Source organism: Pan paniscus, chromosome 11 (assembly GCF_029289425.2).
Source record: "Pan paniscus chromosome 11, NHGRI_mPanPan1-v2.0_pri, whole genome shotgun sequence".
In the NCBI taxonomy this organism is placed as follows: Eukaryota; Metazoa; Chordata; class Mammalia; order Primates; family Hominidae; genus Pan; species Pan paniscus.
Genome location: NC_073260.2, coordinates 72,004,680 through 72,028,739, shown reverse-complemented (window position 1 = coordinate 72,028,739; position 24,060 = coordinate 72,004,680). Strand labels below are relative to the sequence as shown.

Sequence of the window (24,060 nt, the reverse complement as noted above, 5' to 3'; positions counted from 1 at the left end):
AGATACAGAAATAAATAATAGCAATCAGATCATCCTAGTGGAAGGCTATTCTCTGAATAGCCATAAAACAGCTTTGGAAGTGGTCTCCATGTTTCAGATTCTTGTCCATATAGTAATATGAAAATATTTTCAACAATTCTCTGGAGACCAAAAGGGTTAAAATTTCAAAAGCTGCTTAACTTAAATCAGGTGACTATTTAGGTGCTATAAAAATCCAACATATTTTTTAATTTATGGAAATATTGAAACTCGGCATATCATGTCTGAATGTCTATAATGTGAACATTCGTCCTAAAAGTACATTGCCTTTAGGAGATGAATGTCTTTGGGGAACAGTTTGTCATCTTTCATCATCTTTGTGACGTAGATCAAGAGAAGGAAGTGCAATCCACATTGTAAATGTGGCAAAACAATAAATCAATTTGCTAATCTTACTACTACACAGTGCAAAAATGATCCAAGTAGAAATAAACACTAGCTTTATTTACTCATCTGCATTATAATCTAATTAAACAATAAACTCAGCCTATCAACAGATAATCCATTTCTTACACCATAGTAAAATTTTTTCATGCAGGTAACAGAAGTTTTTGTCTCATAACACAATTGCTGTAAGTTAAATTGATTCAATTTAATTAGCAAGCATTTATTCAGCGCCTACTTGTGCACAGCACTATACTAGGCATACAAAAGAGTTAGAAGATACAACCCCTGCTCACAGAGAATTTATAATAAGGACAAGAAAGATAATCCATGCATTCAAAAAATAATAAGGAACCATTACAAGTCACATGAAAATCAATATAAATAATAGACTCTGAATTACAGACATAAGAGCCCAAGGAATCCTAAAAAGGGAGTGATAAGATTGAGAATGGAAGTCAATCTGAAAAAGACAACCAGACGAATAAAGTTTAGAACTGGCAGGGAAACAGTGCGATTATTCTATGGCTGCATTTTGATGATCAAAAAGAATGAGAAACTCAGAGACAGGATAATAAAAATCAGCAAGTCAACTGCAGGGAATGGCAAGCAAATTGGCTTAGCTTTGGAAAGGCACACTGAGTTAGGCTATGCAATTAAAGTCGCACAACAAGGCTAGTGAGGGCATTGAGTGTTACTACTTAAAGTCAATTCAAACTGTAAATCCATAATAATGCTTAAACATATCTATAAATTAAGGCCCCTAATAGAAGTGTGTTTTCCTGACCTTAACAAAAAAAGCAAAGAAAAAAATTATAGAACATTAGAATCTAAGCTTACAGGATATGATTGTTAGAGTAGGTAGTTAGGCAAACATAAAAACATAAGCAGGGCAAGAGACGCCCCCCCACCACCCATCCCACAGGAATGTCAGGTGACCATTTGGTGATGGTCAGGTGGTGGTTAAACTATCTCTCTAAAATAATAATTAGTGGCAACCAGTGCTAGGGAAAGACATCTCCCAATAGATAGAAAACACCTGAGCTGGAGATCTTAGGAGTTGGGCAAGTGGGCTCAAGCATGCCCACTGAGCAAAATGGCAGAATTTAACTAGTATATGACCTTCCTCCAGGAACGCTGGATGGTAAGGGAAAACATCACAAGTGAGCATGCACACAACTTCAGTAACACATTGTACACATAGCTCCTTCCAACTGCCAGCAGGCCACCATCCACACAGACAGCCCATCCGCCAAAAAAATCAAGGGGGGAGAGATGCAAACTCCAGAACCATGACAGTGTATAGAAACCCAGGTCAAAGCTGAACAGGGCACTTGGAACTCTCAATTGGCCCACTTGGCTCTCTTCCAAGTACATTTTATTTCCTTTTGTTCCTGCTGTAAAACTTTTTAATAAACCTACACTCCTGCTCTAAAACTTGCCTCATTCTCTCCCTCTGCCATAAACCTACTTCTGCCCCTCAGCTGAATTCTTCCCTCCAAGGAGGCAAGAATCGTATCGAGTTTCATGCAGACCTGTATGGATTCACCACTGATAACATGATCATTGGAAGACAAATGAGCAGACTGTGAGAGAACAACAGTCATTTATGATGTCTTTCCTTTTTTTTTTTAATTTTATCTCATAAAAAGCTAGGTTGTGTAAGACTCATGTACCTTCTCAAAGTAAGAGATCTTCAAGATCTTCAACTCAGTGCTATCCAGGCCCCAATTCATATAGGATTTTTTTTTCTACTAAAAACCCTATTTCTTTTCATACTGAATCCAGCAAAATACAAAGGTTTTAGGAATATATTTGTGGGGCGCGTGGTTGGGGAGACAGGTAGAAAAAAAGAGAAAATAAGGTATTGGTTTCAAAAAGTGAGTTAATGAAGGATTACAATGAGTACTTTTTGCAAATATTTCTGAACTTAGAGGAAAAAGGGTGAAATATTTCTGCTCTCAGTTTAAGGAAACTCAGGCAAAAGAAACATATAAAATGAAAGTTCATATGAGCAAATTTTTTTAAATTAACCCACCAACTAAACCAGTGAACTGTATTGCTGGATTACACTCACTTCTAAACTCAAATTTGTTAAAAAAAAAAAAAAAAAAAAAGTCACGAAATGGAGCAGGGGAGAGAGTGGCTGTGCAGAAACAGTTTCTGACTTGGAATAAAGTTTAGATTCTTGTTGCTCAGGTAGGACTGATGATGCCTTAATTGGCTAGCATGACCTTGAAAATCCATCAAGGGTAGAACAGGAAAATAGCAGTTCCACAGTGCTTGTTCTCTGGGTGTTCACATATTGCATTACTTTTAAACAGCAAGGCAAAGTGTACCTTTTCTGAGCTCTCAGGATACTTATTACTGGCCACCAGCAGCTGCAGCTGTTCACAAAACAGAAAAAAAAAAGAAAAAAAAAAAAACAAGGAGAGAGAGAGAGAAGATGAACAGGAGGCAAATAAAAACGTAGCTTTCAGTGTGCTTAATGGTTCTGAATGAGGTGGCCAGAAATCTGTATTGTCCAAATGTGCTCTACTTTCCCATAATATTTACCATTTTAATGTTCAAAATATTTCCATGTTTCTTACTTTGCAAAGGCTTCACATATTCTAAACAAGGCAGAATGAATGTACTACTTTTTTGTAACATTTATACATTATTGCTTATGTGATGAATATTTTATATTTTTCCAATAAAAGAGTTCCTCATTTTTCAGTAGATATTCAGTAGGTGTTTACTGGGTGGCCATACACATTATGGAAAAAATATCAGATGAATAGCATGCTATAGCATTATATTATCATTTAAAACAATAAAGATAACAATAAGCCTTAATTAGAATTTAGATCTTATAAGTCAGAATTTTCCATTCTTGAGTACTAATTTGATAATATTAAATTATACAAAAGCACTGCTAGTATATGTGATGTATGTGCTTCAACCACCTCATCTTCTGCAGAGACTAAAGAATTCTAATAAATTCCCACTAAGGTAGACTCCATCCCAGACTCTATTTCAAAATAATACCTCAGGTAAGCACTGTGGGATGAACAGAGTGAAGATGGACATAAAACCATTGTTCTCCTAGTGTAGGAAATACAAAGGTTTGCCTAAACTGCGGAGGTAAATACATTGAATTGAACTTTCACCCTTTCACAAACATGACAGTCAAGAAATTTTGAGGGGGTTGGGGAGGAAGATGGAGAAGGTTGCATAAACCTGCAAGGAGGGGGAGAATAGGGGAAGAGACATCAATGATGAAATTTTAGAAGCTGAAAAGCAGACAGATTAATGATAATGACTTATCAATTCTAACAAACTGAAAAGCTAAGCCAGGGGAGGAAAAAGACAGTAAGCAACATAATTTACATATAAAATCTCTGAAACGTTCAGTAATTTGCAGCAACAGGTACCTCTGGAAGTAAGGAACCAATACAAAGAGGATGTTTTAGCTGTTTAAGAAGCAGTCAAGCTTGGTGGGGCAAAGGGGTGGGGGTTATTAAAAAACGAAGCAGCAGCAGTTAGAGTCTGAGATCGGCTTCACTTGGTACAAATGAATAATTGCTCCCCAACCCCCACTGCCTTTAATCTGGCAGAAGACTGGAATAATTTTTTCTAAAAAGAGTAAAACAGAGATGCTTCTGGGTTAGAAGACCACAAGGAGTGCCGCAGTAAAAAGAGGGGGCTAAGTGAGCATTTGTAGGTTGAAAGCTGAGCCCCACCCGTGTTGTTTTTCCCACTCAGGTGCTACAGATTTGCCAGGCAAATCTTTACTCTCTGGGCAGGAGTTCGGAAGTAATTTTTCTGAGGAATCTGATCAGCCTAAGAGGAGAAGCCTAAAAATACTGACATGGGGGTTCAGCGGCAGGCCAGGCAGAGTCCCCCAATGAGGATCTGCCCAGAAGCCCCATCCATGTGCTTAAAGCTTCGAAACCCACCTTTGCATCCTACCCTGAAATATGAGCTGAGGGTCACAAAGCAGGGGAATTACCAAGCAGGGGAGAAAGGACAAAACAGCTTAGAGAAAACAGACTATCAAAGGCAAAGAAACATCAAAAAGAGTTATTAATATTCTCATAAAGACAAAACAAGCCATTGCAGCCATTAAACAAAAACAGCATGCTGTTTAAAAAAGAAGAATTAAAGAACAAAACAGCTTGCAGAAACTAAAATTATGATAGCAAAAGTGAAAAGGCCAAGAGAAATGTTAAAATTTAAAGATAAGGAAATGTTCATAGGTAAAGCAAAGAGACAAAGGGAATTTAAGCATGAAAAATAAATTAGAAATTCCACATGCAAAAAAAAAAAAACAGAAAATGGATGGAAAGAATTTGTAAACAATTCAAGAAAATTCCCTTCAACCAAAGAGCAAAAGTCCATTGATGAGTACACAAGGAATAAAAATAGATCCATGCAAGATACACCATCATGAAATTCTGAACATGCAGATAAGGAGACTCTAGAAATTTCCAGATTGGAAAACCAAACAGATAATCAAAAATACAAGTTGCTCAAGAAAGACTAAGAATCACAATGGTTTTAAACTACTCAAGAGCAATTGTGGAATCTAAAAGGCAATGGGAAACCTCTGAAAAAATACTATTTTGAAGGGATATTATTTCTAATATAATTAGATGAGTATTTTTGACCCCCAAACTATCAGTCAAAAGGGAGAGTAAGAGAAGAACAATTTCAGATAGGCATGGTCTCAGAAAATTTGCCTCTCACATACCCTTTCTTACTGGCAAAATGTGAGCAAACCAAAAGAGAGGAAGTTGGGGAAAATGGAAAACACAGTATCCAAAACAGGATAAAGTGACAGAGATCCTGTTGAATGACAGTGAAGAAAAATGAAAGGATGACAGCTGTATCCCAGACACACACTAGTTGAAATTGGAGAAGTGCAGAAGATTCTGGGAAAGATTTCTCCAAGGAAATGAAATGGATAGATAACCCAATATGTCTGAATATATTGAGAGTATAACTCAATAAATAGCAGAGATTTGGAAATTAAATGCATCACTGAAACATATATAAAAAATAAGAAACTGTTTAAAAAGAGAAATTATGAATTATGAATCCTGAGAAAATTTTAAAGTATGCACGAGTATCATAGTTTACTACTTGGCTTAGCTGTGAAGACTGTGTGTCCATAATAATATATACTGGCCTAACCAAAATAATAATATAACTACATAGGTAGAATGCATAGAAAGACTGGGGCAAGAGTATAAAAATCGTTTAAATATTATCTATTAAAATTATTATATCCATTGTAGTTAATAATTTTAAGAGATAATACTTAAAACTAAAAAGTCAAGAAATTACAACAAAATTAGGTAATTTGGAGATAAATATCTAAAAATCAACTAACAAATTGAAAGTGTTTGTCTTAGGGTATTTGAGTGTAGGGGAGGAGAAGAGAGCAAAACTGGTGTAGGAGGCAGAAGAAGATGCTGTTTTTCATGATAAGCCTTATAGAATTATGAAATTCTAAATGAAACTCTAAATTATGCACACATGTAGTATTGATTTAAAAAATTAAAAATTTCATTAAAAACTAGTCTGATAACTGTACATCACTGTAATCATCTAATTCAGCACCCAGCATTCAACTTTACATTTATGCATGCTAGATAGAAAAGAGAGAGGAAAAAGAAAAAAGGCTAAGCATAAAGAAGGCAACAAAACCAAGTCTTGAACATTTGTTGTTTGGGGACACCCAGCATCCTTTTCTCCTTCTCTTAGGTAGGTGTGACCTCCCCAGTGCATTTCATGTGTCAGGAAAACAGACAAATCCCAGCTTCAATGATGGGTCCTGACTGACTTCAGTAACTTACCATACTCAGACACAGTGACTGGCACAAGGATGGATACATGACCCATATGGGGTCAATCTGAAAGGAGGAGAGGTTGAGGAATTTCTAGGAAAGAAGTTTTACAGTCTAAGGACATGGCATTGGAAGTTGCTGCATCCATTCCTGCTGCCATAAAGGTCAGCCAATGTGAAAGGAGTTTAGCTTCAGAGATTCACAGAGAGGTGGGCTCAGACCTGACCCTGTTCTAAACTTAGGATAAAAAGTGCCCTGAAGGCTGGGCACAGTGGTTCATGCTTGTAATCCCAACACTTTGGGAGGCCAAAAAGAGAAGATCACCTGAGCCCAAGAGTTTGAGAGCAGCCTGGGCAACTTAGCAAGACCTCACTTCTACAAAAAAATTAAAAATTAGCCAGGCATGGTGGTGTGCGCTGTCCCCACTACTCAGGAGGCTGAGGAGGAAGGATCACTTCAGCCTGGGAAGTTGGAGCTGCAGTGAGCCGAGATCATACCACTGCCCTCCAGCCTGGGCCACAGAGCCAGACCAGGTCTCAAAAAAGAAAAAAAATCCTTTGGGCATATACCCAAAGGATTATAAATCATGCTGCTATAAAGACACATGCACACGTATGTTTATTGTGGCACTATTCACAATAGCAAAGACTTGGAACCAACCCAAATGTCCAACAATGATAGACTGGATTAAGAAAAGGTGGCACATATACACCATGGAATACTATGCAGCCAGAAAAAATGATGAGTTCATGTCCTTTGTAGGGACATAGATGAAGCTGGAAACCATCATTCTCAGCAAACTATCGCAAGGACAAAAAACCAAACACCGCATGTTCTTACTCATAGGTGGGAATTGAACAATGAGAACACTTGGACACAGGAAGGGGAACATCACATACCGGGGCCTGTCGTGCGGTGAGGGGAGTGGGGAGGGCTAGCATTAGGAGATATACCTAATGTAAATGATGAGTTAATGGGTGCAGCACACCAACATGGCACATGTATACATATGTAACTAACCTGCACGTTGTGCACATGTACCCTAGAACTTAAAGTATAATAAAAAATATATATATATATAGAAAAAAGAAAGTGGCCTGAAACCATACATACCATTTCCCTGCATTTGTGTGGTCGAATAAATTACTCTTTCTTAATTAAACCAATTTGAGTGTTTTATTACTTACAGTGGGGAAACGTAAAGAGTTTTAAAGTTAGGAGTGAGGACAAAGTTGGAAAAGGTTTTCACTAAAGTTCTTAGGTATCACCTTTCCGTGGGGAACTCAAAGCATATTATTAATTTTGGCAACTAGAAGTTGGCTTTACTCTAATATTTTAAAAAATAAAGAGGTTTTTAAAAAAAGAAAGTTTAATGGATTAGAAAGGGCTTCTGGCAATCAGTGGTGGAAAGCCCAGAGGACCCTCTTGGGATCTTCTTGCCATATCCTTCCATGTATGAAAATAGTCAACATGGGCAGGAGAGCATCTGCATTTGTATCTGCTGTTTGTATATGACTATATGGGGGATTTCTTCATTTTCTGCGCATTTTCAAGGTCACTTTTAAAAATCACTACTGCCAAGTTTATATGCCCACATTTTCATTTCTCTTTTTTTCCTCCCACTAGAAAACAACCAAATACCCTGGATGTGATGCCTGAGAAGGGCTAAAAAGGTGGAAGGTAAGGATTGTGGAATGACTTGCTCACGGCAATAATGCCACTCACCATCCAATGGAGAAAAAGCAAAAAAAAAAAAAAAAAAAAAAAAAAAAAGAAAGAAAGAAAGAAAGAAAGAAAAAGAAAAAGAAAAATTACAAACATTACAAACATAAACATATCTCCCACCTGCTCGTGCAGCTGCCATTTTCTTATTTCGCATTTTGTTCTCCAAAGCTTGCTACACAATAAAAAATAAGGGGAAAAAAGTAGATTTCTCAGTGTTTTCTACTACTTGACATTAATAAAGATAATATTTCTATGAAATAAATTGTATTATACCATTTTCATCTTCTTTTTTAGATCCAGATTCGCTGCCTTCTGGCCCTTGGCAGTAGCATTGAGATAATAGATGGCCAAACTAAATTAAAAAGAAAAAAAATACAGTGTAAGGTATATTTCAAGATACTTCTTAAATTTACATTAAGTAAATTATGAAATATCAGCATGGGAATGAACATTAAGCTATCTTCTACTCTAAATCTCTTGTCTTATAGATAAAAGCTGAGGTCCAGAGAGGTAAAGAGATACATTCAGGATGACATAGGGATGAAGCTGGGGTGAAGTTGGAAAGTTGGGGCCCAAGGCTCCTGACCCACAGCCTGTTCTGTCTGCTATTTCACACTGCCTAATATTAGCTTTTTCCTGGAAATGTATTCACATCAGTTTAAATTATAACTGAAAGAAGCATTTTAAATGGATGGCAATGGCATCCCAGAGAATGGAAAACCTACTGCAGCTTAGGGAACATGCCAAACAAAAAGGAAAACGACTTTCTGCCTTAAATTTCGTCCTTTGGCCTTTGCAGCTAAGAATGTAATCCTCATAGGCATAGATAATGAACATGGAATTTTTTCCGTAGAATGTATTGTTTGCATTTCTTTCTCCCTCAAAAAGAAAATGTTGTATAAAGGAATATTCTTGGATTTTAAATGACATTTACATTCTAGAAAGGGCAAATTCTAGCCAGACAATTCTGTAAAAATAAATATGCTTATCTTCACTTAAGGCAAAACGAACAAACAAACAAAGAAGAAATGCAGTAAAAAAGGTAACTTATATTACTCTTTGCTGTAAATAACTGGATATTGAACACATTTCCTCTACTCCCCAAAATGAAAGACAGTATCCTTTATGAGCCATCTGGTGCTAGCAACACAATTATTGATACGGTTTGGCTGAGTTTGTTTATCTCTTACATGAGTGATGGGAGTTTTACTAAAATTACATACATAAATGCATGCAGGGCAATATCTGGCATGAAATAGGTGCTCAATAAATGTTTGTGTGTGTGTGTGTTTGTGTGTGGTGTGTATTATAAGGATTTTCTTAGAAAAGTTCCTGGATTTGGAAGATGAACTCAAAGATTTCACAAGTCCTTTCAAGTTCTGGAATTCTCTATTTATCCACCATGATTTTCTGCCTTGTAATGCACATTAAATAAGTATTCCTCACAAATCTTTTTCTAGTCTCCAAAGGAATGAAACTGCCTGCAGAGAACTAACCTGAACTCTGCTTAGATACCCGAAAGCCATCCAGGTTGATTTAATATAATCCATTGGGGGAAATTCAACATACTAGTACAATTCTCTAATTAAAGGTAATAAAAAGCTAAGCCAATTGTATGGGCCCCAAAAATAGAAGATGAGATCTCAGAATTTGAAAAAATATACTCAGTAATAAGCTAAAATCTGGGTTTTAAATCAGAACCTCAGAGCCACAATCAACCTTTCAGTACATCTATTTGACATTTGCATGGGGCCAGCTTTCCTCCAGGCTGTCCAGATCAAAGCAAACTAGGTCCTGCAGGATGAAGATGACTGCCAGACTGTTTTGTATGGCCCATGAATTAAGAATGGTTTTTCTGTCTTTTAAACGGTTATTATTAGTAATTACTTAATTAAGATCCTCAATTTTGCCTCTTGGCCTAATTTGCCTCTGGCCCTCGAATTAGGAAAAGTGTGCTGACCCTGAGTCTATACCACCTCGGACAAGTGGCTTTCAGCCCATCTGAAATTCCCCCTGATTCTGATCCCTGTTTGGTGCTGCAAGTGAGTGTAGGAAATAAGGAGAAGATATGAGTTTCAATTCCACTTATTAGTCACTTGACTTGGGGCAGAATTTCAATGTGTTATTGATAGTATGATTAATGAAGCCAGCTTCTCAAAGCTGTTATGGGAATTAAATGAGTCAGTGTGTAAATAGTACCTGAAACAAAGGCAGTGTGAATTCCTTTTAAACACTCTTAGGACTGATTACTAAATCTTTGGATTAAGGCATTTGAACAATGCCACTCCTTCACTTAAAAATAAACATGTCTCCTAATAAAGTAAGAATATGGTAACGAAATCTGATATTTACATTGTGTGTGTGTGTGTGTGTGCGTGTGTGTGTTTTAAACAACACCTCATTCATACCACTAAAGGGCCTTGACTCTCAAAGGCCGCAGGATACTGATTAACATGCTCTCAGAAGCCACTGTATCATGGACATGTAGAGAAAGAAAATTGTTTCAAAGGCCATCTGGTGAAACATGCTGCATTCAGTAGGTCATTTTCTAATGCATCTGTGCCAGAGATTTACTATCAGATTCTTAATAGCACCCCATTATCAAGGTTATGTAATATATAATGGTAATCTGATTTACTGTTTAATTATCCCTACAGGTTATTAGCTCTCCCTCACAGAAAGCCTCGTGGTATAAAGAAGTGAGCACTGGATTTACTGTGAAAGGATCTGCTTCAGGTCTTTCTATGACCATTTTACTCTCTCTCTTGTCTAGGGAAAATCACTTTCTTTGTGTAAATCAATTTCTTAGATTATAAAATTGAAGAAGATAAACCTGCCCTCACTACTTTATGTGGCTTGTGATCATGACAATAACTGGGTCACAATCCCTGCTCATTTACTGCAAACCACTGGGAGTTTTCTCCCTGAGATTTCCTTGTTTTACCTTTATTTAAATGAACCAAATCCTTTGCATCAACTTTGTTCTTAAAGTGTCCCTGGGGCTGTTTAATATTTACCCCCTGACTGAGAGTCATGGCAGCTCCAGACATTCTATATAGGAGGCACTCAGGGACTGAAAGGAAGAGATGGACGCTGCTTTTGGCTCTTCCACAGCAAATCTATACTTTTACTTAGAATCTAAGTTTATCTGTGATGGCCAAGAGTCAGAAGCCAATGAAAGTTATGTGAAAACAAAAGTCATCTGACAAGTTCCCCTTTGGAAATCACTTCTGACTTTGAAGGGACAGACTACAGGAACTTCCCAAGATCCTCTGGTCCTCTTATTCTATTATTGTGAACACACAGTTATTGACGGCCCTCTAACAACAAGGACAGTGAAATTTTTAAGACCCTTTAAGCCCTTGCCCCTAAAATATAGTCTATAGGGCCCCCAAGGGGAATATTAACTTAGAGGATCATTATTTCTGTATATTCATTGCCATCTGCTTTATGGAACGAGAGGTGGAGGCCGGGTTGTTGGGGGGAAGCTCAATGTACTGATTAGATTTAGCATTTAGCATTTATGTTTCCCTTGCTTTAGCTGTTTATGGATAATTATTGTGGTTACTTGGGAACACATCTTATAATCCTGGGGAAGCAAAGACAGATGCAGATGGCTGTGAATTACATCCAATAGGATCAGAATATGGCTCATGAATTTTAGCCTCTCACCACCATGTAATCAGTGTTGAATTTGGATAGGTTACAGCAGAACCCTTAGGGAGAGTGAGAGAGCTGAAAAAGCTGAAATGTAAAAACAGCCAGGAAGAACATCACAAAGGCTCTTGCTATGAGGAGGAAAAGCACATACATCATCACCAAAATGACAGCAATGACCAGCCCAGGGTTCGAAAGCTGTCTCAAGATCTTCGCCATCCAGCTTGGGAAATCATGCTCCAGGGTCTCTCCAATGACTTCAAACATTCTATTTTTGCCACTGGGGGAATTAAAAAGGGGGAGATAAGTTTATTAAGAACATATGGAAAAACCATGGTTAAAGCAAGAAAACTGGAAATCTTTCTCAATTACTGCTTAGGTCCTCTTTCAGGGTAGGAAACTGATGTTTAGCTACAACTTGCTGACACTTTGACCTCATGTAGTCAATATATGGGTAAGATACGAGAAATATGATCCCAGTATAAACATATAGTCAAAGCAGTTAGGAAATTAACCACATATTTAGGAGAAGATTTTTAAAAACTGTATTTCTAAGATTTTGATTGAAATATATTTTGTAAATAGCTCATAAGTCTGCCTCTCAGTCAGCTGCTCTTGTAGGAGAACACTCTCTTTGAGCTAAGTAAATAGTGCATTCAATTTTTAATTAGCCTTGGAAATGAGAGCAAGGAATAGCCCAGTGGAATAAAATCCACATATAATCCAATATCTCTTTCCACGCAATAGCTTCCACCTCATTTTCCACCAGACTTCCTTCATCAGATATGTTAATAGGTAAGGTAACTAGACCGAATCATGGGTTTTTTCCCTCTCAGTTTCTTCTCCTGGACAGGCCCTAATGAATACCAGCTTAGCTCCACTGCTCAGCTCCATGAAGGCAAGTATCAGCTCCTATAAACTAGAAAACTGAGAACAGGATGTCTTGACTTACTAAGGAATAGCTAGAATTGTACCATAATATTCAAAATATTCATTACATCATTATTTTCTCTGTATATGCACACTGATTTTACTATGAAAAGATGTAATTTTCAGAAGAGATTTGGGTTGGGTTTCACCAAATTGTATGCATCATCAGAATAAATGTTGGTGCAACATTTAATACAATGTTTAGTTTTGCTTTTGTATTTTAATCTTTAAGCATTTTCAACTACTAAATAACAATGACACGCAAGTCCCAGATTATGTTTTTTTTCTCCTGGTCTAACCAATACTATCTTCCAGCAGACATAGTGACTCCAAATATTTTGTCAGTAGTCATTGGACTACAGAGGTACAAGTTTTGCTTCACAAATTAAAGATCTACACCCTAATTTTCAAGACTTATGATACATAAGAGGGAATGAAGCTTACAAGCAATATAAGATTATAACTCCCTATTCCAATAAGTTTTATTTTTCATCATTCCATTCTAATTGCTCATACCCCCCAATGCAGCCCCAGCCAGATGGAATACAGGATAAGCAGATAAATTAAAAGTACCAAAAAAGATAAGACCATCTATCCTCCCTTCTCCAGCATCTCAGGTCATAGCTGATGAACGTAGTTAGAGTGGGGGCATTCAAATTTTATGAAATTATCCCTACCCACAAAGGCCTTCTCAGCATCCAGTGTGACCCAAAGCAAAGTTGCTAAGTCCCTGGGGATTCTTGTGTACCTTTTTCAGGTCAGGTCTTTTACCGAAGAAAGGAGTCCAGATATCTTAATTACGTACAAATTATGGAAGCATCTACATGTCCCTGGCAATGCCTTCTCCTGCCAGGTTAGCCAAAGTATGCTATCATACAATATTCTCAGAATTGTTTTCCAGTTGTCTGTGTCTATCCATAGTCCTGCTGTAGGCATAGCACCACTCTAGATTAGAACAGTTTATGAGGAGGCCTGTCTTCCCAGCTGGGTGATAAGTGCCACAGGACCAGAATCAATGCTTAATGCATGGACTTAACCCTGTGTCTCTTCTAGTGCTTAGTGCACAATAAGCAGTCATTATTCATTCATTCATTCAAATTATTGACCAGCACTTTACTGTGTCCTAGATCCACAGAGAGGAAACTTCTCTATCCCCAATCTCTAGAAGTCAGCTAAACTGTTAAGAAAAATAGATGCATAAAGCATGATTGCAAATGACCAATATAATAGCAGTCTCACAATATAATTTTAACTTTTAATACTAAAAAACCTGCACCTAGTATACTGATAGCAACAGGAGGCAGCCAAATGCCTAGGCAGATAGGGGCAGGTACCTGGTGAAATGCCACCTCCAAGCCAAAGACAGTTTAAAGCCTGAAAGCCAAGGTGCAAGTTAAATCCTCAGACCGGATTGAGAACTTGTCTTCCTGTTTGGCGCACTTTCCTCTGATTCATCCCCACCCTTCACCTATTTTACATATACCTACCCTTTCCTAATTGGGTTTCTACACTGTCGTGTCTACCTTTGAGTGACACCTTCACTTTAGCCTTTTTTGCATACTCACAAACCAGTCAGCACACACTACCATCCTGTGCCTATAAAGACCACAGACTCAGTTGGTAGAGGGGAGAGACGGCCTGACTTTGGGGAAGAGTCGGCCTGACTTTGGAGAAGAGACAACCTGACTTTGGGGAAGACGACCTGCCCTTCCTGGCCCCTCTCCAACTGCCCTCTCTGCTGAGAGCCAATTTCATTACTCAATAAAATTCTCCTCCTTCACCATCCTTCAATAATCCATGTGACCTCATTCTTCTTGGATGCTGGACAAGAGCTTGGGACCCACCGATTGTGGGTACCCAGGAAAGACTGTCACACTGGCCCTTTGCCCTCTCCAGTGGAGGGCAGCTGCCCCACATGATGAGGCAAGGGGCCAACTGAGCTGCTAAGACACTGCCATCCATCAGGCTGAGGATGGTGGAACTCAGGAAGCATTGTAACACCCCCTCTGGGGCTTTAGGGTCATAGGCACTTGGGCACCATTGCATTCTCCTCAAGGTGACACACCTGGTCTGGCCGCGGGCCCCACATGGAGCTTGCTCCTGTGTCAGTGCCCAGTGTGTCTCGCCAGATCCCGCACTCACTTGCCCACGTGCTTCCTCCCACAAGGGGTTAAGCACAGCAGGCCGAGTAGACAGGGTGCCCCTCTGTGAGTCCAGTGAAGAGACTGAGAAACATCCTGTGTCAGTACAAGCTCAGTTATGAAAAATTATGCATGAAAGGCAAACTAGAATATAAAATGCTAAAAAGTTGTTATTTCAGGTTTTCAAGATTATGGGCCATGTTTCTTTTCATGTAAAAATATTTCTACAATGTTTAAGTTTTCTAGCATAAACACATATTATCTTTGCAGTAAGATGAAAATATATGAAAAATAAAATTGTCATAATGTAAGCAGGGATGTATATAAAAACCTAGAGAACTATAAATTGTTCAGAATTATTGACATAGATGGGAGGAAACATCAGGTGTCAGGAAATGCTATAGAACAATTAGAATTGCCTTCATCTGGACATCTTTAAATTGTCAACTATTTATGATAAATCCACTTACTAGCCTATTGGAATAATTTCTTGGAAAATTTACCCCTCTCTAGCCAGGTCTTATAAAACCAGACAAGCTAGAATATCTCATCAAATTGCTTTACTGAATGGATAAATATACTATATCCATCTTACCTGAAAACTTCCCTACACTGGAGAGCAACTAGCCATCACTGTGATACCTCCAGTAACCTAGTTCAAATTTATATTTCCTAAATTCCTGCTTGCCCACGATCTAGATAGAGTCAGACAACCTTCACCAGGAAGGTTAAGCAAATCACCTAAAACTCGGGGTTCATAAAGATGACAAGCTATGAGGTACCCACTAATACAAGCATTCTCACCTCATTTCTAGAGCAGGACAATCCTTTCAAACTTTTAAGTCCAGACAAATAAACAATGCAAACATCCTTTGGCTCTAATGTGAGGAAACTGACATGAAAAAAAAAATCTAAATAGCATAGAGATACCCCTTCCCAGTACTCCATTGAAAATATTTAAAATTCCCTGATTTCTCACAAATCACCCTAAAGAACTGACTCAAGTAACCAAACACTACTTGTTCCCCAATAACCTATGGAAATTAAAAAATAAATAAATAATTTTAAAAATAAAAAATAAATTTCCCTGATTTCAAAATAGTGATTTACATGCCATAATTTTGCCTAAGTTTGCCAATTAGGAAAGCCAGAAGAGTTAGGGCTTAAGAAGCTGAAATTGTGCAACTATTGTTCATGTCTAAGACGTATTGTAAATCTGAATGCATCTGTGGAGATCCATGTTTATATTGTGTGGTTTCCCTTACAGGCAGCTAGGGTCCTTTGCTATGTTTTACTGAGAAGGATCAACTTCCAATTAATAGCTTAATGCACACCTAAACTTATCCTGGATAATAAGTAGTGTGAATAATTTGCAATTAACTAAAGCCTTTGAATGGCATATTCCTTGAACTTTGTACTCTGAGATTGGTTAGGAATTTATTGAGACGAATGTCTCATCAAGACTGTAATTTCATATTTAGTCTCCAGATGTCACTGTCTGCATTATTTATTTCAGCCCACTTGGAAACACACACACACACACACACACACACACACACACACACACACACACAACGGAATTAACAGAGCTTCTCAACATCAGTTCTCTGAGTAGACAGAGGTCCAGCTAGTCTAACTCAATCAGCTGGCTTAACATTTTCTTGTTTTCCAGCAAAGCAATAATTCAGACTACGGTTAAGAGTGAAAATGTCTCTTATATACTTAGTCTGTCAGCAATGAACCTTTTGACTTTAATTAAATAACTTGGGTCTGACAACATAAAGGAGGAATTATATGTGGGCATTACAGCATCATGCATATCATTCACATGGCTTTTTACAGTCTCATTTCCTTCACTGAAAAGGAGAAACAGCTCAAGTGCATGCTGGCCAGTGAATCAACATGCAGAGATTCTTGGGAGAACTTGTAGTAGATTCATTTCTAAGGCCCTTTAGGGAAAGAAACTTCATCCTCCAGATCCCAGGGACTTAGGTTTCTGATATGTGTCATAGAGAGAAGAGAGCTCTGTCATAGAGAACTGTAGAAATGTATATCTCTAAATTGGATCAAGGAGCCGTTGTGACTCTCGATTCCTGACTTGAATGATAATTAGGAGAGAATATATATGTGGAACAGCCTTAATTTTTTTCACTAGCATGTGGTATTTTGGATAACAAATTGGGTGGCCCTCCTTATGCTCATTAGTATTTAGTAATAATTCTCTTTCCTAGGTAAAGTGTGGGGTATTCTCTCTCTCTCTCTCTTTTTAAGGTAGTAATGCACAAGAGAAGTATTGATAGCTGACCATGTCTGGATGTGACGGCCCAGAGTCAGGCAAACTCACATCCAGACCAGTGTCATCAGACCTTGCTCTTAGCTATCCTCTAACATGGAAACAGCTCAGATTCACCATACATATTTTACCCAGGCAGAGCCTGGAAAAGTATAAAGTATTTTCTCTTTTATGATTCCCAAATGAGGAAATAGATAGAACTTGCCTAAGAATCTCCATGTCACCTATTAAACCTGAATACCCAACGTATCTCATTTCTTTTTTTTTTTTTTTCCTTTTTTTTTTTTTTGAGACAGAGTTTCGCTCTTGTCCTCCAGGCTGGAGTGCAATGGCACCATCTCGGCTCACTGCAACCTCCGCCTCCTGAGCTCAAGTGATTCTCCTGCCTCAGCCTCTCAAGTAGCAGGGATTACAGGCACCCACCACCACATGCGACTAATTTTTTTTCTTTGTATTTTTAGTAGAGAGGTTTCACCGTGTTGGCCAGGCTTGTCTCGAACTCCTGACCTCAGGTAATCTGCCTGCCTCAGCCTCCCAAAGTGCTGGGATTACAGCCGTGAGCCACTGCACTCAGCCGGGATCTCATTTCCACCAACCAAAAATGTCATTGTTTGGGGGAAAAAAAATAGCTTATACAATGAATGACCATTCCCACCTCCACCCCCGAAAGAAAACGATGCCTGAGTCAAATTTCAAAAGCAAGAGACCTGAAGGGACCACAATCAAAAGATGGCGGGAGGGACACGATCATGTACAAGACAGGCATTGTGGACAGGAAGAGGATGAGCAGTAGCATGCCCAGGTAGAAGTTATTCGATCTGGAAGCTTTGAAGACCCTGGCCTCAGGAACATTGCAGCACATAACGGCCCAGCACTGGAAGTACATGGATGTATGGAGTCGAAGGATATTGATGCCTGGGAGGCTGGGAGCAAAGAAGGAGCCCATCCTAGAAAGAAAACAGAACTCTGCTCAGTTTTGAGTCTTTACTCCATGACAAAGTCACACTGCACCTGTTTATTTGACATCATGCTTCTTTTCCAAAGGCAGAAAATACACTGCCACTTTCAACCACACAAACCCTTTTCATAAAGAAACTGCACTTATCTATTTCCAACTTCTAAACACATTTCGCCACTTTCCCCATTATTGTAGGAATTGCATATCATAATTATTTCATAGAAAGGATGCTGTAACTAACTATACCTACTATCATTAGTGAATTTAAACTACAACAGAGGAAACAATATTTACAATTGTTTTACTTCTTTCTTCTAATTCTAAAATAAACTTTCCCCAACACTTATATCATTGACTAATACACCTATAAATATAACTTGTTAAAAATAATTAACCCTTAAAGTCACTTCTTCTACTCAAAAAAACTGTACATTTGAATTAATCACTTCTGTCATGAATAATTAGTTTTTGCTTAATGACAGGAGGTCAAGGTTGCAGTGGGCCACGACTGTACAATTGAAAAAAGTTTTTTGCTTAATGAAAGAAAAAAATTAAAATAAATTTTCTCTTTCTGATGTTGATCATTTTCTCTTTGTAGGTGATATGGTGTTTTAAAGCCAATTGCAATGATGTGTTTGTGCCTCCTAAAATAGGGTTTTATTGAAAATTTATAACTAGCTTATAGGTTTTTGAGATGAAAATTCCACACATTTATTTAAATTTAGTTTATCTGTTTACTTTCTTACTTTAGCTTGTCTTGGGAATTCTCTGCTTTGTGCATCTGAGTTTTTATAAGTATTTTAAAATACTACTTTTAGGTGGGAACAACTTAGGTGTGGTCACTTTTACTTGATGGCTTAGTTGATTATTTCAACAAAATAAGTTTCACTCTTCTTGGATGAGAAAATTCATTAGCACCATAAATCAATACAAATAGCAATTTATTATTTCAAAATCAAAAAGAAGATATATGTGCACTTATTTTAAAAATGTAAGGGGAGCCCTGTCTTTTAAACTGTCCTATCTATAATGAAGCCCTCAACATTTATACCTAGGTTTAGCATTTTGTACTCCCTGAATAGTTGTTTACCAATCCAACGTAAATTTGGTTCATTATAGAGACATTTTTAATTTAGATGAAGAAATTAGTTTCCACTATAATTGAACTTTTGCCAACCCAAAGTTAACTCATTTATTTGAAAAGTGGAATATTGTCACAATTTCGGCTGTCTTGTTGACAAGATTTCAGACAATAGATACGAATGATATTTTACCATAATGAATTGAACAAAGACTTTGTAGGAAGTTAAACTATTTTTTTCTAATGAGAGGACAGATTTTAAAACAATACAGTATACTTTTGTTACAGGACAGCAAGAGAGAGGGAACGCCAAAAAAGTGAGCAAGTAAGCAAGTGATAGTCCCAGCTAATGGGTTAGAATTGCAAAGCACTAGATTATATTCCCCAATACTAATACTTGTTGATGTAATACACTTTGAGTCTTTCTAAAAATCAGGTGGTGACATCACTTGTTTTGGCCAATAAAGTATGAATAGAAATTAGGTCCTTACTGCGGGGTAGAAACTTTAAAACTCCTGTGTGGTTTTCCTTCTCTTCATTTTCTGCTAGTGTGACAGCAATGTTTCAGATGGATCCTATTCCATCAGTCTGGGTCTCTAAAGTGAAGGTAAGTTCTAAGAGCAAAGCTCTTCTTCCACCCCACATTGAACATGTTCTTTTTATGAGCTGCTACGATTTTGAGGTTGTTTCATTGCTGCATAACCTGATCAATTCTAAAATATAATTTTGCACGTAATTCAAAATCGAGACTTGCCTAAAACCACATATATTTGTACCTATATACATGCACATTGTTTGTATGTATATGCTTATTATTTGTGTATACATCTATAAATAAATTTCAAAATTTCAAAATAAATATCACAAAGACATTTTAAACAAATAACTCAAGAGCCATAAGCTAGAAAAATAAGTCCTGGCATAATAATATCCGAATGTTAATGCTCATCCTATCTTTGCTCATGCATCACTAATCAGCTCGGCTCACTAAGTCCCTTACCCAGGCATGATCCCATCATCTGTCAGTAAAAATCATTGTAACACTTTAGCCTTATAAAATTCTTTTCTTCCTGGAAGATCAAAGAAAATGAAAGCTTCTTTTATTTAACTCTCCTTATTACTTCAGCGACATGTACATGTCAGGTAAATTATTCACATCTGATCAACTGAGAAAGTGAAGAAAAAAAGGTGATAAACCTGGCCGGAGAGTACCCAGTGAAGCAGTGTTGGAGCAATGTCCAAAACTCATTTTCTCTCTCACTGTGTGTTCTCTGCCATTTCTCAATATCCTGCCATGATAAAGATATTCTGTGCTTTCATCATTTAAAAATATTAGCACAGAAACTATCGTGTATTTCAAAAAATAAGTGCGTAAATAAAGGTTACTAATCATTCAACCAAATCATAGCAAAATGGATTTTATCTATAAATGTTGATGTTAACAACATCTGCGTAAATAACCTCCACTACTCAGCGATTCCTAAAGGAGTAATTCAATATCTCCAGTCACAAGCCAATGGAATTGAATAAAAAATCCCCGTACATTTTTAATTGTTTCTGTAGAAAATGGTTAAGCTCAGGCATTATATCCTCATGCTTCATAAAATAATGGAACGATTGTGTGTGAGGACCTTTGTGCAGAGTCAGCCTACTAATTTTACATTACACCTGCCCCACACCTCCCTCTACATGACATCCCCCTCCCTCATCAGCCTCCTAGGGTTAGGAAAAGAATATTTGTGCCAAGCATTGACGTGAAGGTGAATAATAGAATAATGGTCAGTTTGCTTCTGGAACTTTGGAAAGTGTGTGAATATCTTTGTATGCTCAAAAAACTCAATATTCTCTTCAAATTAGCCAGAAGCAAGCTTGACCACTGTCTGAAGAATTAATAAACAGAAAAAGACAGTGCAGAGATTTTGATAATGGATCTGCCCACGAGAGAACTGGAAAAACATGTTAGATATTTAAGAATTTCAATATGAACAATAGTGGACTAACATAGTTGCAAAATCAGTAGTGAAACCAAGCAGGACAGCCATTATAACAGCTTTTCTGACAATAAAAACAAATTTCTAGACCAATCTGTTGTCTTAACTCTGAAATAACACAATCGACATGCAGCATATGTCTGCGTGAATGGTACCCATGAGGCCTGAAGGATTTATGACACTTTGTGTAAAAGCCACTGATAGAACAGTGGTTTCTCATTACTCCCATAGCCGTGTTAGCCATTTTCTGCCATGACAGCAAATTGAACTCCAGGAAATGAAAGCTCAGAACCCACAGAAGCTGCTCCCTTTACTTCTGTGTCAGTAGACGTTCCTCGGGCCACCTTGACTTTCCTCCCTGCTTGGAAAATGTAGGATGCATTTCCTTCCTTGGTGAGTCTGGACATGTGAGTCATACTTGGAAAATTTAGAAAGGAAGGGAATAAAAATTAGATTTTTAAACCTACCTGACAAAGGAGGAAACAATATTTTTATAATATCTTTTCCATATTGATTCACCTAGTCAGGCACAGGAATTTAACAGTCATCCCATGGCAGGACGATGGAGCCCTGGAGAATTGTCTTTGTGTGACAGAAGCAAGACAGTTTTAGCATTTGCAGAGGGGTCCGGTGTCTGTCAGCACCCAAAGGTTTAATAATTCAGGACAGCTCTATTGGTACAATATATGAAACTTGTTCAAAAACTGAGTCTATACCGGCACTTGTGAATAGGACAATGGTATGGTTGGTAGCATAATATTGTCTTAGGCACATGTCCCCAGGATAAAGTAGCCTTATTGTAACTGCTTGTAGGCTGGAAATCTGAAGTGACAGATTTCCAAGACACATGGTCCCCAGATGAATCGGATGTTGTGATTCAGTTTTTAAACTCAAAAACGATTTCTACTGTATCGACTCATCTTAACCTGTCAAGTTTACAGTGAGAATGCTCTAATTTGATAAAAGACATGACAACCCTTCACACATCAAAAAAAATAATTCTGATGTGCCATGGCCCTATAAAACAAGTTACAAAATGAAGATCATATTTTAACTCGACCTTCCTAAAACATGCGTTTCATCTCGATAAACTATTGGATTTGATAAGGTATTATTTTTAAAAGTAGCTATAAGTTACATTTTAAATATATTTAGTAGTGACAACAAAATAAACTCGGTCTCTCGGAAAGGCCTTATGTTAATTTATTTCATACTTATCATGTGGTAATGTAATTATTAATGTTTTAATATTAGATCCTGGTGTCACAAAATATAAAAATATAGTCTTCAAATAAATCTGCTAACCAGAACACAGACTCCCATTATTTGATGAAGAAGTGCTTTGCAAAACAGAAAGACACCTTTGATGACTGACATTTAAGATATGAAAGAAAAGGAAACTATATACAGGCATCCACTTTGCAAAAGTAAATATGGAGTTAGACACCGATTGTGTTCTCCTCTAACACCAGGATTCAATGCTGTATGCAAAAATAACCTGGGAGGCTTTTCTGTAAGTGATAAGCTGTCCAACAGCTGGCCTACCAGATCATGCCTTGGTTGAAGATCAGAGCGAGGACGTTGCCACTGATGTCGAATTCGGTGTATGAAGGCTAGAGGAGACACAATGTTCATTGGATTAGCATCTCACATGGTCAAAACTGAAAGGCAAATGGTTCTGCATAGGCATGGCTAGGGTTTCAATTACTTCCCTTCAGCAACAATAGCAGAATAATCACTAGGATAAGTAACCAGATATAAATAAAACAAAGAAAGCACCTTTTTTTTTAAAAAAAACACAGTGAGACTCATTTTTAAATGCTGTCATCCGATGCTATGAAACTACAGCAAGACAGGCTTCCTTATACACTGCTGGTGACAGTAAAAACTGTAGCAACCTTTCAGAAAAACAATTTGACAGTACATATTAAAAGCTTTAAAAATCTTATTCTTTTTGATTCTGTAAGAAAACTTCTAGAATCTGTCTTAATAAAATTATCTGATGTGATGATAAACTTTAACAAGCAATGATGAAACCATCTAAGTGTTGAACATTAGTTATGTATATACAGTATATTTATACTATGATATATTGCAATGAATTACAATCATTTTGAAAGAATATTTATGTACATGAGGAAAACTGTGCTCTAATGTTAAACAAAAAATATAAAGCCACACATTAATCAATGATATGAAACTATGCACAAAGACTGGAAAATAATCAGCAAGATAGTCATACTTTATATGTGGGTGATGAACTATAGTTTTCCTTTTCTTTTTCAAGTTTTGCATATTAAAATTTTTTTTCAATGAAAATGTGAATTAACTTTAACATAAAGTAAATACAGCAAAAGAAATATAAAAAAAGCTTAAGAAGTTACTCAATTCAATGTCCAGTCTCCATGTCTTGGATATTAACCTTCATGCTCAGGGCAGCAACACTAGGCTGTTTTTTGTGCAGAGGAGCCACAAAAAAACAATAGAATGGAAGTGGGAAACTGTGATAGGGTGGCCCATCTAAAGGCTTCCTGGTGATGCATTAGGCATCCTAACAGGAGATTCTAACAATGGAGTAAATGCTAATTAGCAAGGGCAATAAAACTGGCTCTTATTTAATTTGGGATAGAGAATCAGAGGAGACTGACCAACTGGTAATAAGGGAATAAGAATGCAGTAAATACGAAATGAGAGGGCCAAGAAGACCACGAAAAAGACACCAAGACATTGGCAGGTTCCTAGCACTGCTCAGATCTTATTATCTCCAGGTGTGCTTCAGACCACACATATCCCCATAACAGCTCCCTCCCCAACACACACACACACACACACACACACACACACACACACACACACACACACAAAAGATGATCCAAGAGAGCCTCTGTTCCTCCCAAACCCAAGAACTCAAAAATATATTTGTAAAAAGATAGAATTGGTTCCTGATTTGGAACTCCAACAAAACCATTCTCAATTTTCAAATGCTTGGCCTCAAGAGTCTCATGAATCCAGGCCTCAACTTCATCA

The 24,060-nt window shown here is 37.5% G+C and overlaps 1 protein-coding gene across 2 annotated transcripts in view; it reads right to left on the bottom strand.

Moving 5' to 3' along the window:
* Positions 1-456: 456 nt before the first annotated feature.
* Positions 457-24,060, bottom strand: part of TMC1 (transmembrane channel like 1) — a 319,210-nt gene continuing 295,606 nt past the window's right edge. The window contains exons 19-25 of one of the 2 annotated variants that reach the window (XM_055091901.2): positions 22,579-22,646; positions 17,711-17,950; positions 11,794-11,919; positions 8,256-8,334; positions 8,103-8,154; positions 2,763-2,810; positions 457-886 (exon numbers count right to left, since the gene is read on the bottom strand). In XM_055091901.2, the coding sequence (XP_054947876.1) occupies positions 2,788-2,810; positions 8,103-8,154; positions 8,256-8,334; positions 11,794-11,919; positions 17,711-17,950; positions 22,579-22,646 (588 nt within the window). In that variant the 3' untranslated portion in view covers positions 457-886; positions 2,763-2,787. Of the gene's footprint in view, positions 2,811-8,102; positions 8,155-8,255; positions 8,335-11,793; positions 11,920-17,710; positions 17,951-22,578; positions 22,647-24,060 lie in introns of both variants that reach the window. The other variant, XM_055091900.2, reaches the window with a different exon arrangement.